Source organism: Rattus norvegicus, chromosome 9 (genome assembly GCF_036323735.1).
Source record: "Rattus norvegicus strain BN/NHsdMcwi chromosome 9, GRCr8, whole genome shotgun sequence".
NCBI lineage: Eukaryota > Metazoa > Chordata > Mammalia > Rodentia > Muridae > Rattus > Rattus norvegicus.
The window spans coordinates 46,522,208-46,535,746 of NC_086027.1; the positions used below are offsets into that span (position 1 = coordinate 46,522,208).

Here is a 13,539-nt window from a genome sequence, read left to right on the forward strand (position 1 = left end):
CAGCAGCAACCCCATGACACTCACCCGCCTTTCACATCTGTTGGGATTTCTTTCTTGGCATTTAAGAGCTTTTTGCTCTTTGGCTTCCCTTGAGACAGTTCACTTTCCTGTTTTTCAGGCATGGCTGGTCTCCCTTTGTGCTTTTCTGTATCCTGTAAAGACGCAGATGCAAGGTGCTCAGAAGGACTGGTAGGACAATGGGAATGAAAACAAACCCAAGGTACAGCTCTGCATGGCGGACTGCAGAAATGGCAATCCCCTTTCAGTCACAGCTCCTTGCTGGCCTGAATTTCCTATGTAGATCAGGCTTGGCCTTGAAATCAAGGTTCACAGTCCTGGCTTCCTGAATGCTGGGTTTACAGGTGCACAGTACGGATGCCTGTCCCTAAACATTCCTTTTTTTGAAATCTCTTTTATCTCTGTCAATGTTTTAGCCGATTTTAACTTAGTGTAATCATCTTCTGATGAGTCTGAAGTGTAAGTCATTTATGTGTCAACAGGAGGGTGGGCAGTGGTAGCATGAATTAGCTTCTTACTAAAGCACTGGGAGTAAAACCTGGTCTACTTACAAGACAGATCCAGCAGAGAGTATGATACAAAGCTAATGCTGCAGCAGCACTTGCCCTTAGGACAAAGCTCAGACTAAGAGAGCAGCAGGAGACACTCGGCATGCTCACTTCAACTGCCTGCTGCTGTGGGCCTGTATGGCTCAGTACTCTCCCCACGGTGCTGTGGGTATGTGTGGCTCAGTACTCTCCCCACGGTGCTGTGGGTATGTATAGCTCAGTACTTCAAGGTGCTGTGTGTGTATATGGCTCAGTATCTTCTCCACCAGCAGGTGCCCTGTTTCTCTGGTCATTTACTAAAATGGGAACCAAGCCCAGTGCTCTAGCACAAGTTACAACTGAAATGGAAATAGATGGGGCAGTGGCCTACTGCAAGGCAATGCAAAGGGGACAGGCAGACAGGGGACAGGTGGATTTGTGCATCCTATGTGAACCATGAAATCACCCAGTGAACAGGGCTGGGACTGCTTATGAACTGACTCCTTAGGCCAGATTCTGACCCACAGTTACGGGCTGCAGGGACCATCTGAGACCTGAACACACCTAAGATGAAAAATGCCAAAGGCGAGGCAGAGCCTGCCTTTCCGCACAGCACAAGCCACACAGTGGGACACGAGCACAGGGGTGGTGTGCCAGCTGTTCTGCAGCCTCATTCTGAATGATAGTCACCTGTTGGCTGCTGACTCCATATGCTGATGTGTCCTAGGCTGGTTCCAGTGACCACTAATGGCCTCTTCAACCTACTTTGTAGTGACATTTTTGAGAATTCTTGAATTTCGGTTTCTTTAAAAACCACATAAATAAGAGTGTGCTTTCATTTTAATCCCAGGTGTAGGACTGTCCACAGCAGCTGACCATGATTTGCCTCCTGCCCTAGCAGAAGCGTGGTTTTGCCAGCTGCAGATAATGTCTGTGATTGGGCAATGTTTGGAACTCCAGGAACTTTTCAGAGGGAACATAAAGTCCAAGGCCCCAAGAGGCGGGGTGGGTGGTTGTTGGTTGTTTAGTGAGGTTTGGTTGAGGTTTGTTAGTGGCCATGTTCAAAGAAGAAACAAAAGGAAAGAAATTAGGTTCAGAGATCTCCTTCTCCTCAGCCTTGTTTTTCTCCTATCTAGTGTTAGGGGGTGAAATGGGGTGTGTGTGTGCAGGGAGGGTGGATAAAGGGTGGAAAAAGAAGAACCCACAAAGTAGCAAGGACCAGCTACAATATTCCCTCTGGGAGAGCCACTGTTGCCCCTTGCTTTGGGGGTGAGCTGTTGCTGAACCATGTTTTTAGCATTATTAGACAACTGAGGGGGAGGTGAGCTGTTACTGAGCCCTGTTCCCTACCTTACAAGACACTGTTACTGAGCCCTGCTCCCAGCATTACTAGACATGGTTACCGAGCCCAATTCCCAGCATCACTAGACATGGTTACTGAGCCCTGCTCCCAGCATTACTAGACATTGTTAGTGAGGCATTCGTTTGTACTGAGCCAGGCAGTCTGAAGTCCCACTGCGACACCCACATACCTCCCTGAGGAGAGGCTCTGTGTCGGGGTTGGAGGTCTCTGTGGTGGTGGAGGAGCTGTCATCATCAGCCAGCGTGTCCTTCAGCTCCTCCTCCTGAGGCTTCCCCTTTCCCCTCTTCTCCTTCTCCTCCTGCTTCTTGGGAGGCTTGGCCTTGCGTTGCTGGAGAGACTTTCCTTTCCCTGGGGATGACAAACTCAAGTAAAGACATTGCCTGATCAAACAGCTTCAGACACAGAGCTGTTCCCAGTTTTGTTAGGAGCGGCTGGACTCTAGTTTTTCCTTCTTGATTTACAGCTGCCTGTCAGGTTTGTCTTTGAGGGGAGGTTGTTTAAAATACTCTCCTCTTACAAGTACAGTTTGGCAAATTTGTCAGCAGATCTGGCAAACTGGCTTGAAAATGTTTGCCAGAAGGTGAAGGAGGTTTTAAAGAGTCGCAACAGAGGAAGGCAGAGCTTCTAGTGTGCTGGGGGACAGAATGGTGGTGGTGTGTCACCTGGGGGTGCTAACACTCTGCTGGGTCCAATCCTGGTTTGTCATTTGCAGGGCTAAGTGAGGAATTACAAAAAGCCCTTGTAACAGCAGTGGCCATACAGTGTCACTAAGGACAGAGTAAAACAGAAAGTTTAGTGATTTAAGAGATCGGATGCTCCCAGAACCAACCGCGGCATAGTCTTCATCCTGTTCTAAGAGCAGGGGATACAATACTGAACATGTTAATCCTCGCCTCATGGACCTGACACTCTACAGAGGCGAGAGAAGCAGCACCCAGACCTGCAGAGGCCACACTTGGAAGTGTCTTTGTGGCATCATTTCTAAACACACGAGTGAAAACAGTGACTTCATACTTGACTTAGATCCAGACTTCTGCCGCCCATCTCAAACAGTGCCCTGCTAACCCCTCACTGGGGATGAAAATCTTAGCATCTGTAACGGGCTGGCAAAGTAGAGCTGGGGCTAAATCTGACCTATGCTTGTTTTGTACAGTTTGAAGGTAGAGTAACAACATTTTTAAATAGTTAGAAAGACAAGTCTTGTGTGTGCTTGGTGAGCACTTCCCCACTGAGCGGCACCCCAGTCTCATGGCCTCTGCAGTGCTGTCTGCTGCACCTCAAGGTTTCGTAATGGTTTACAGCACTCTCCTCACTGCACAGCCAATGCTCTCTGGCTCCTCCTTCAAACATGGTGCCAGGACACTGCAGGAGTACTCTTCCTCCTCAACCATGCTGCAGCCTACCCATTACCTTGACAGTCTTCTGGTTTCAAGGGGAGGCTCAGAGCTGTGACAGGCCTGGCCATGCTGTTTTGGGGAAGACTGTGGAGAACTCTGGGGCTCTGGACTAAGAACGTGGTTGAATGCTGCAGGTGGGGCTCAATGAGCCACCCTAGGAGGAGCACCGAAGGCAGCAGTGCTGAGAACAGTGTAGACTACGAAGGCCTAGCCTGAGATCAGAGACCACTCTTGGGATGTTTTGGCATAGACTGGCTGCTTTTTGCCCTTGCCTGAAGAATCTGCCTGGGGCTAAACTGAAGAGTTTGGGGCTAGTTGTGTTGACAGAGGAGGTTTCCAGACAGTTTAATATGGACTCTTTCTCATGGTTGTTAGTGACCACTTTTATGCAGATCTACAACAAGAAAGAGCAAGCAGAACAAAAAAACAAAGCCATCTGAGGAAAAAGAGAGCACTAGCAGATTTAATGTCAGAGCCTAGTCCTGTGCTCAAACATAAAAGTCCTGGTGCAAAATAAGTAAGAATAAAGGAAGTGGTGTCCTTGGGCAAGACCTCACTGGGCTGATCTCAGAATTTGTTAAAGGAAAAGACCTAAGGGATTTTTCTGGTCCCTAAGTCGGCAACAAACCCAAGCTCATGCAGATGTGATTGAAGGAGGGGGAGGACCAGGCTCCAACCCCAACAGGCGCCAGGCACCACTGAACAGAGGATAGGAGTAAAAGGGAGGCATCTCCTTTGTGGGTAAGGAGAGCCCCTCAGGCAGGGGGCGTGTCAGGGGAATCTGCACAGAGGCTGCTGTGTGAAGTGGTGAGGTAAGGCCTGGGGTACATTAGAGACCCCAAGATGCTGAGATGATGGAGCTGTGGGACATTAGCCAAAAAGAGCTGCAACCCAAGTGGAAGCAGCCCCAGGGGAGGAAGTGGCCCTTAGCAGAGCTAGAAGGACTGTGAGCCCAGACACACACAGCACAGGCCTTGTTCAGCTTCAGTCTTGCTTTGGCCTGGTATTTCTCACCATGCCCTCACCTCCCTTTTGGAATGGCAATGTATATTCTGTGCCATGCATTAGACACACATGCTTTGTGCTTTGATTTCACGGGGTAACAGTCAGGAGGCTGTCTTGAGTCTTACAGGAGACTTGGACTTCTCAATTGTGTTGAAACTGAAGGCTGCAGGGACCTTGGACGATGAACTAAATGCACTCTGCTCCAACCTAAGCGGACAGGGAGTGGGATGTGGTGGTTTGAAGAAGAATGCCCCCTAAGGCTTGGTTCCTAGTTGGTGGAACTGTTTGGAAAAGATTTGTGTGTCCTGGGAGTGGGCTTGGAGGTTCACGTCAATCTCCGTTAGCAATGCCCTTCTGCCTCAGGATGTGAGCACTCAGCTCCTGCTGAGGTCCATGTGTGCCCGCCTGCTGCCATGTTCCCTACCTTGATGGTCAGGGAACTGTGAGCCCTCACATCAAATGCTTCCTGTTGTAAGCATTGCCTTGGCCATGCTGTTTTGTCATAGCAATAGAAAAGCAGCCAAGACACCTGGCCTGGCACTGCTGCAGCCCACACTCTCCTGGTCTCCACAAGGAGCACACACCACACTCACAGGGCGCTTTCTCCCTTGGTCTCCTGTGCCCAATCTGTAACTCTGAAATCCAAAACCCCCTCAAAGCTGCTGTCCCCTAACTTGCTTGAAATGAAACGTATGACGGCTGATAACATTGGTTGCACCACCTCAGATGAACTGATGGAAAGCCTGCTTGTAGTCTTAGGAATCACGTGATCTATGTGCTACATTTCTTTCCAAGGTTCCGAGTCTGCAGACTCTTGTGATTCCGGATTGCTCTCGTCTTGCCACAGCGTCTGCCATACGCTGTGTTCCCCTTTACTCCAGTACCTTGCACACAAGGCTGCACACACCCAAGAGCCTGTTCTCACCCCCACTGCTACTCTGAAACATCGCTCATGCTCACTGTTAGATCTCGCTGTCACTTCTTGTCTCGGACTCCCCATCCTTGACTTGTTCACACGCTTCCTGTTTGTGAGGTTCCTTCTGGCAAAGTTCCTCCCCTAAGCCACTGATCCCACAGATCTGGTACAGCCCTCACTCCTCTGTGATGTGTGCACGACCATCACTTTCTGCCCTCTCTGTCCTGCTGGGCCAGCCTCTCTTTGGGCACCTGATTTCACCAATTATTTTCTCACTAGCTTCTTTTGCACTCCTTTTCCTATTTAGAAAAGAGGTGTCAGTGTGTGGACTCGCTGACCTCAAGCCTGTGACAAACATCCTGTCTCTACCTCACCAGAACTAGAATTACAGATGTGTGTCACCATGTACCGCTAGAAATCCTACTAGTTTTAGTTTTAGCCCTGTTTTCAAAATCTTTTTGTTTGTTTTTTGAGACAAGGTTTTTCTGTGCATCCCTGGCTGTCTTAGAACGTGCTCTGTAGACCAGGCAGGTCTTGAACTTAAGAGATCCTCCTGCCTCTGCCTTCCAGGTGCTGGGATTAAAGGTGTGCACCAAGTATTGCCTGACCTTAAAACCATTTGAACGTGGGACAGTTACCACCAGCAGCTGAGAGTAGCAGGAGGTGCCACTCAACGGATTTCTAATCTGTCGAAGCAAGTGAAGAACACAGCTGTGTCATGACAAGCAGTGCTGTTTGCACCGTGACAGAGAGGCCACTGCTTTACTCAGGAGATGGGTCTGAGCTACTGAACAACGCCAAGCGCTGCTGACACTGCCTCGATCCTGACTGCTCCTCGGTCAGGCCTTGTTCTTCTGAGGGGAGGACAGGTTACCTTTGTTTTTTGACAGTGGTGACGGAGGCTGCTCTGTAAACACGTCTAGGGATGGGGAGTCATGGTGCTCGAAGTCTTTGTCCATGGCTTCTATGAGGCTGGTGATGTCGGAGTCCTCTGAGCTGTGCCGTGTGGTGCTGGCTCGCTCGGGGTGGGGAGGGTGTGTGAGGGGGGCAGGGGACAGCCTTTCAGGTGGTGGCTCCTGGTGCTGAGGCACTGGTGGTGGAGGCTGGGAGTGCTGCTCCAGTGGGCTGTGGCTGTGGTGCTGGCTGTTGTGCTGGCCCTGTTTTGCCCCTTTGGACTTCCTGCTTGCTGTGTGACCCTGGGTTGCTGCAGCTGCCTCTGAGACTAGGGGGCTTGTTTTGCTTGTAGACTGTGAGGTGGCTGCTTGTGGAGAAGTCCTGCTCGACATACTGGAGCTGTTTCTGGTTCTGACGTTGTCCACGTCAGCTGAGTTTTTGCTGCCGTGGCTGCTGTGTGGGTGGACTGATGTGCCACACTGCCTGTGGCTGCCTGTACCAGGTCGGGATGATGAGTTACTATAGAAACCCCTACCATGACTGTGTTCGCAGCCGAGTGTGTTCAAGCTGAAAAATGGATCAATTGAAAATCAGTAAGCAGCAACTTCCAACCTAATACTAAGAAAAAAAATGTCATTAGTAAACCCATCACAAAGAGAACAGGAACAGAAGCAGGAAGGGGCGAGAGCCGCCAACTTCCACAGGGTATCTCCTCTGACAGTTACGAGTCAGGTTAGTTAGTGCTCGGACAATAACCAAGCAGATTTTGTCCCTGATACGAAATCTCAGGAGTTCTCAGTAACTGAGCACCAGAATAACCTTTTTTAAAAATCTCGAGTAAAGATACATTTCATTTCTTGTAATTACATCAGCCAAGTCAATGTGTACTAAAAAGTGGATTTCAGTATGTGAACATACTTTCCTTCGGATGAAATACCAACGATTCTCCTGAGATCAAACGGCCTTCCCACATCAAAGGGTGGGTTTGATGCTTCAAAGGAGAGTCGCCTTCGAAATGGCTCCCAAATTCCTTGAGCTTCCAAATAGGCCGTTCCAATGACCAGAAGAAACAGCGCACTGTGGAGCAGAGGGACAAGTCAGCATTCTTCGCCAAAACAAGAATATCATTTGGTTCTTGCAGGTTTCTTGATAACTGCAGTATGATGTAAAACCCCACACTGACTGTGACACATTTTAAAGGACAGACAAAACTGAAGCATCATAGCTCAGAGTTTATAAATGGATTTTCTATGTATGGTGTTTAGGCTGCACATATGCTGTGTACTACATGCATGCAGAACCAATGGGGCCATAAAGGGGGGATCAGCTCTCCTGGACTGGAGTTACAGATGGCTGCTAACTGCCATGCGGATGCTGTGAATTGAGCCCAGGTCCTCTGGGAGATCGCCAGTACCCTTTCTTTTTTTTTTTTTTTTCTTTTTTTTAAAGATTTATTTATTTATTATATATAAGTACACTGTAGCTGTCTTCAGACACACCAGAAGAGGGCATCAGATCCCATTACAGATAGTTGTGAGCCACCATGCGGTTGTTGGGAATTGAACTCAGGACCTCTGGAAGAGCAGTCAGTGCTCCTAACCGCTGAGCCATCTCCCCAGCCCGCCAGTACCCTTTCTTAACCACTCACTGAGCAGTCTCTCCAGCCTCTGCACACCAACTTTAAAAGTTCACAACCCTTTACAGAAGCTGTGTATGAGGACAAAGTGTGTCAGAGGAGACACCTGCAGGCTAATTTCTCCTTGGTGAGAGGAAGTGGATGGAGGTTCAATTCTCTTTTTCTTAGGATGTGTAAGCAGCTATAAATAATTCATTATAAATATATTTGAGTCTCTAAAATACATAAAGAAATAAACTGATATAAGGATGCGAGGACCTTCAGAAATATTTCTGTTCTGTTTTATGTTGCTTAGGCATATAATGTTAATTACATACGCCCAGAGAAGGCAACTATACTTGTACTTTGTGTTTACTTTCTTATGAAATAGCACAGACCTTATTTGTTAAACAACTTTCAAAGGTAGTAACACTTTACTATCTATGCCACCCAAGAAGGGTTCAGCTGTTTAACTGTTCCCATTAATACAGAGTTGGGGTGTCTGCTGGGCCCCACCCCCCACGGCTCTCGGTGATTGGATGAGAAGGAGCACCCTGTACCTCATGACCCCTGAGATGATGATGTATAGCGCCAGTTCCCAGTTTGGTCTAGGGAGGGCTTCTGCACAGGCGGCCAACATGTGGTACGGAAGAGAGGCATTCAACACAAACACAAACTCGGAGCCGCTGCTTGTCACAAACTTCAGTTCCCGAATAACTCTGGAGGCTGTGAAATCTGGAGTAAACCTAAGACCCAAGAACAGCAGTGAGATTCACTTTCAAACAGATGCAGAAACTTCTCTGTTCTATCGTTTTTCTTTGTTAAATCTAGGATTTATTCGTACTAATGTTGTTAAAACACAACAAAACACTGTAAGTAGCATCCCTAGTGTGTTCTGTCACTTCCTGTACACTTGTGGTCATTTGTGATCCTTTGTTCTTAGCTGCACACAGCGTGAGGAACAGAACAGTGCCTCCTTCTCCCTGGACATTCAGGTGGCTTGAGTTATGCTGGGCACAGAGCAGTACACACAACAGTTCTGACTAACGGCCACAGAAGGCTGTTGTTTAGTCCAGGGGCAGAGGTCAAATCAATCACTCCAATAGCTGTGCCTAACCCTGAGGGCACAGAGGTTCTCTGGGAAGCCTCCCTCTTGGACACATGGCAGATGGGAGGCACAGGTCTCTGCTCTGTGGCTGAGACACCTCCAGGTCACACTAATACCTTATGCTTTACAACCTTAGAAGTAACATTGAAATCGGTTCCTAAAAAAGTGGTTTCTAACATGATCTGATCCAATTTAAGGGCAGAGGAAGTTTTGCAATGCTGGAAACAAAAACATGGAACAAATATTTTAGCCAAAATTAGGTAGGAAAAATTAAAATACATTTGTGATAGACTTTTTAAAAATATTAACTTATTTTCACATGTGTCTGGGTATTTTGCCTGCATATATGTTTGTATACCCTGCAGTGACCAGAAGAGGACAGATTCCTTCAGGAACTGGAGTTACAAAAGGCCACCATGTGGGTACTGAAAATCAAACCCAGCCCCTCTGGAAGAGCGGCCAGTGTTCCTAAAGAACGAGCCATCTCTGAAGCCCCCAATAGAGGCTTTGAGTCTGGAAATGCATCTCTGCGCAGCAGTGAAATGACTCTAGCAGTAGTGGAAAGCTCGACTCTGGTGAGCCAGACAAGGCAGTACTTACAATATGACTATGTCTCTGGAGGCGTTGGCACTCAGTGCAAACTCTTGACAGTTAACCACTTTAAAGCCATATCCCTCACACGCATATCCACTGATTTCAATGGTTTCTACACGGATCTCGAGGTGTCCTGCATTCTCTACTTTGAATGTTCTTTTCAATGTGAAATTTGGTTCTCGTAGTTTCAAACCTAAAGGGGGAAATCACAAATATGAATAAATCATGCTGTCGTGTGCTTCCAGTGTGAACAAGGCACACGTGAGCTTCTGTATACCGGACATTATGAATCAACCCCACATGCCAAAAAGGAAAGGACCAGCCATCCTCAGGTTTCATCTGGAAACAGCCCACTGAAATCTGTCATTTTATTTATAATTAATTGGTTTCATATATTTCTTTTTGGGCTGTAAGGTGTCTGTATGTACTCCTGCCTGAGTCTGAACTCATTACATAGTTGAGGTTGGCCTGGAACTAACGACCCAGAGCTTCAGCCTCCACGCCCTAGGCTTGCAGAGTCTCTTTCCTCGGCAGGCTTTGATCTGCCATGGTAAAAGGGCAGGTTCTCCTCTTCACTCAGAGTAAACCTGTGAAAGAGCCAAGCCCCCCAACTCTGATGTAAGACACAGGACTCTCTGAGCGCCATGAACACTGATGGCCAGAGGCAGGGCACATACATGGAGACACTGCTCTTGCTTTTCTGAAAGCACGTGTGAGAGCCAGGCCTTCCTAAGCCGGATACTCACGGTCTATGCAATCCTTTAACAGTGCTTCTGTGATTTTGAAGCGCAAGGAGCTTCCTGGACCTGGAAGCTTGCCTGCCACCCTCAGGTTCTCCGTTGTCCCCTGACCCTGGACCATGACAGCATCCATCACAGTCAGGTTGTTTCTATGACAAATGACAATCATAGATTTTCTCCAATTAATTTTGCATCTTTTGACACACAAGTTCTAACAATGTGTAAACAACCACAAAGAAATTATTAGTATGCTGATTATTAATAAGGGTGAAAATTCAAAACCGTACAAAGAGCACATTTTTCATTTTAAGTCTCATATTCAAGGTTTTGAGTGACACGAGGACTGTGAGGTAAGCACTGAAAACCAACCCACACTCACATCTAGAACCTACCTGACTATGATCAGGGAAGAAACAGTTCTGTTGTGGAGTGGAGTGAACTTTACTGTGACAGATTTCTTTTCTCCAGGTTTTAAAATGAGGTTTAAAATGAAATGCCGAGAGAGACCCTCTGTAAATCCTGTTGGACTTTGCAGTGGATGAGCCTTGAATTATTATATAAACAAACAGGAGTCATTAATATGGTTTCTGGGAAAACCATTTGTCCCTGAGCCCCGCTAGGCCTAATATATATATAGTGCTTCTCAAATTGATTATAGCAGAGTTTATCCTTCATGCTTTAGACACTGGCACTGAGCTGGGGAGCCAGTAAGGAGCATTCATGGTCTGTGGTAAGTTAAAAAACCAGACTTACAGATATTTTAAACGTGATTGTGTGTGCATGTGTGTAAATTTGGAATACAATTCACATACAGGAAAGGACACAGACCCAAGACAAAGAGCCTGGAACAGCACTGTAAAGCCGAGCTCATGACTGGAAGGTGGGCAGACTGATGATCAGCAGCCTGAAGCCCACTGACACTGCGGTCTGGGTAGGGGCTCTGAGTGGGAAGCAGAGAAGCCCTCCAAAGTGAAGTCAATGTGTGCTGTTGACTTATGCATGACCTGACCAATCTTTAACCCTATTTTGAAAACTAAGCACCTAATTATTGCTTTGTAGACACTTGATTTAAAATAGAACTTAATCTGGAATTCAAAATAAGACTTTATGGCCAGTTTTAAAATGGTTCAGGGTTGTTTTATTTTTGTTAAAAACACTGTTTCAACACAAAGACACACTATTCTGTGTTTTAAAGAGGACTGAGTTTAAACATTCTGGGAGAGGGGTTGTCATGGTCCTAACGCCATGTGGCAAGTGTGAGCTGCGTCCTCTCTACTTCCCTTGGCATGACTGGGTTGCTCCATACAGATCCGTCTGCTTTTGTTTGCATGAGTTGAAAACATATTGTACCACATGGTCTCCATGAAGTACACTACCTAACTCCTGCTTATGAAGTAAAATGTTTTCTTTTACAGATCACACTGTTCTCCATCAACAGTGTACTAGGATAACAGAATTGTTCTGATTGTTCCGAAGTGTCTGGTGATCGAGTTCCTTTTTAATAAGCTATTCTTCACCGTCCCCTCCGCCCACTTTCTAAGACAGAGTCTCACTATGTTGCTTTGGCTGGTCTCACACTCACAGAAATCCATCTGCCTCTGCCTCCCAAGTGCTGGGATTAAGTGTGTGTGCCGTCATTCTGGCCTCATTTATGAGCACAATGTAAAACTGTATGTATTCCAAAACCCTAGCTTATTTAACCTCTGATGGTCTAAGAAGCATGTCGGGATAGTCTGATGTCCCGAAACAGCACCACAGACTCCATACTTGGGCAGTGGTAGGCTCAAGGGCAGGTAGACTGACCGAGGGAGCCCTGGGTAATCTCAGAAATCCTTTCTGTAGTAAAACAGACACATGCATTTGCTTTTCTTAGGATGCCGTTTGCACTATGATCAGAAGAGCAGTGGGGACGACAGACAGCGGTTAGGTGTGAATTGACACCATGGTGTTAAACCTTCCTTGTAGCCACTAATTTCTCCCCTGTCTGCATTTACAATGAAAAGAAAATGTCTTTGAACAATAGCAAACATAATTTATTAAATTTCAACACGAACTCATGCCTCTCTAGAACTGGATATGACGGAAAAGGAAGCATGTTTAAAGGACTCCCAACAATTAGTTTCACACTGAGAATTTCTTCTTTGGAAACTTCCTGAGGTGCAGAGGTTTTCCTCATCCATCAGTCCTCTAGAGTCTAGCTCAGTGTCCTCTCTTTCGAATGCTATTGCATGAGATCATCAGCTCACTCACTTCTGTATTTTCCCTATCAAGGCAGAAGAAACCAAGTTCTAGGAACTTCCAGTGCTTGCCACATTGGCACTTTATGGATGGGAGGAGCAAGGCAAGATCCCAAGAGAAGACGTGGCAGTCAGGACAAACCTCAAAGCAGCTGCTGGATAAGGCTGGGGAGACTTCCTACTTAGCACTACGTGGTCCAAACTGGACGGACAAACATTCTGATCTGAACAAGGCTTGAGTCTGGTCCTGGCAAAAAGGCAACGGAGCACAAGACCCCAGGCAGCCTGCAGGGTTTGGCTCCTATAAACCTTCCTAGCAGACCCGCACCCTCCACATCAAGGCCTGATACAATACTGAGCAGTCACTTGCCTGAATAATAGAGACACTTTCATTCCCAGAACAAGTCAACTTACTATGTTTTTAAAGTTAACCTTATCTACTGAGGTAAATGCATGTACGTATGCACACATGCACACACACATGCACAGCTGTGCCAGGTAGGAATAGTGCCAGGTATTGGTGTCAGATTCACAGTCTTTACAATTTTATTAGGAAGCATATGGAAAGAACGTTAAATGATTCAGCTGAATCTTTTAACACTTAAAAATAAAATGTCACATTAGCATACTTCATATACAGTCTCAGGCTTTCCAGGTTGTACTATGCTGAGTTGTCACAGGCTGACTGCTGACTATAAGGTTAATGCCCACAAAGAGGAACTGTCTAGCATGCCCTGTGTATCTGTACCCCCCACCCCTCAAGTCAATCCCTGGACCGCAATAGCTGCCTTCAGCTGGGCTTAAGGGCAGCCCATAGGTGTCCTTCCCACCAGCCCTGGTTCTAGCAGAGTAAATGATGTGGAGGCTGTACTTACACTGTTCCTGTAGACTTGGAATTCAAGTGTTCTCAAATCTAGCTTGGCCACCTTACTCAAGTTAAACCTAAAATGAAAAATGCATGTTTATCTTCATAAACATCACAGCTAGGACTGTGGAGGATAACCAAGCTTGGGCTTTTATTTGCAAATTTATCTTGTAGCAGGTCTTGGGAACCACATTAATACTATTTAAAAGGCTAAAGGATACTAGTTATAATTAATACCTTGTTTACTTTTAAAAAGGAAA

The 13,539-nt window shown here is 46.7% G+C and overlaps 1 protein-coding gene across 4 annotated transcripts in view; it reads right to left on the bottom strand.

Annotated features, from left to right (window-relative positions):
* The window catches only part of Tmem131 (transmembrane protein 131), a 146,297-nt gene that overhangs the window by 9,880 nt on the left and 122,878 nt on the right, over positions 1-13,539 (bottom strand). For all 4 annotated transcript variants that reach the window (XM_006244855.5, NM_001427652.1, XM_006244858.5 and 1 more), the window contains 9 exons: positions 13,290-13,356; positions 10,570-10,721; positions 10,184-10,326; positions 9,444-9,630; positions 8,296-8,481; positions 7,039-7,197; positions 6,101-6,687; positions 2,078-2,256; positions 25-152 (listed from right to left, as the gene is read on the bottom strand). In XM_006244855.5, coding sequence (XP_006244917.1) covers positions 25-152; positions 2,078-2,256; positions 6,101-6,687; positions 7,039-7,197; positions 8,296-8,481; positions 9,444-9,630; positions 10,184-10,326; positions 10,570-10,721; positions 13,290-13,356 — 1,788 coding nt within the window. The remainder of the gene's footprint in view (positions 1-24; positions 153-2,077; positions 2,257-6,100; positions 6,688-7,038; positions 7,198-8,295; positions 8,482-9,443; positions 9,631-10,183; positions 10,327-10,569; positions 10,722-13,289; positions 13,357-13,539) is intronic.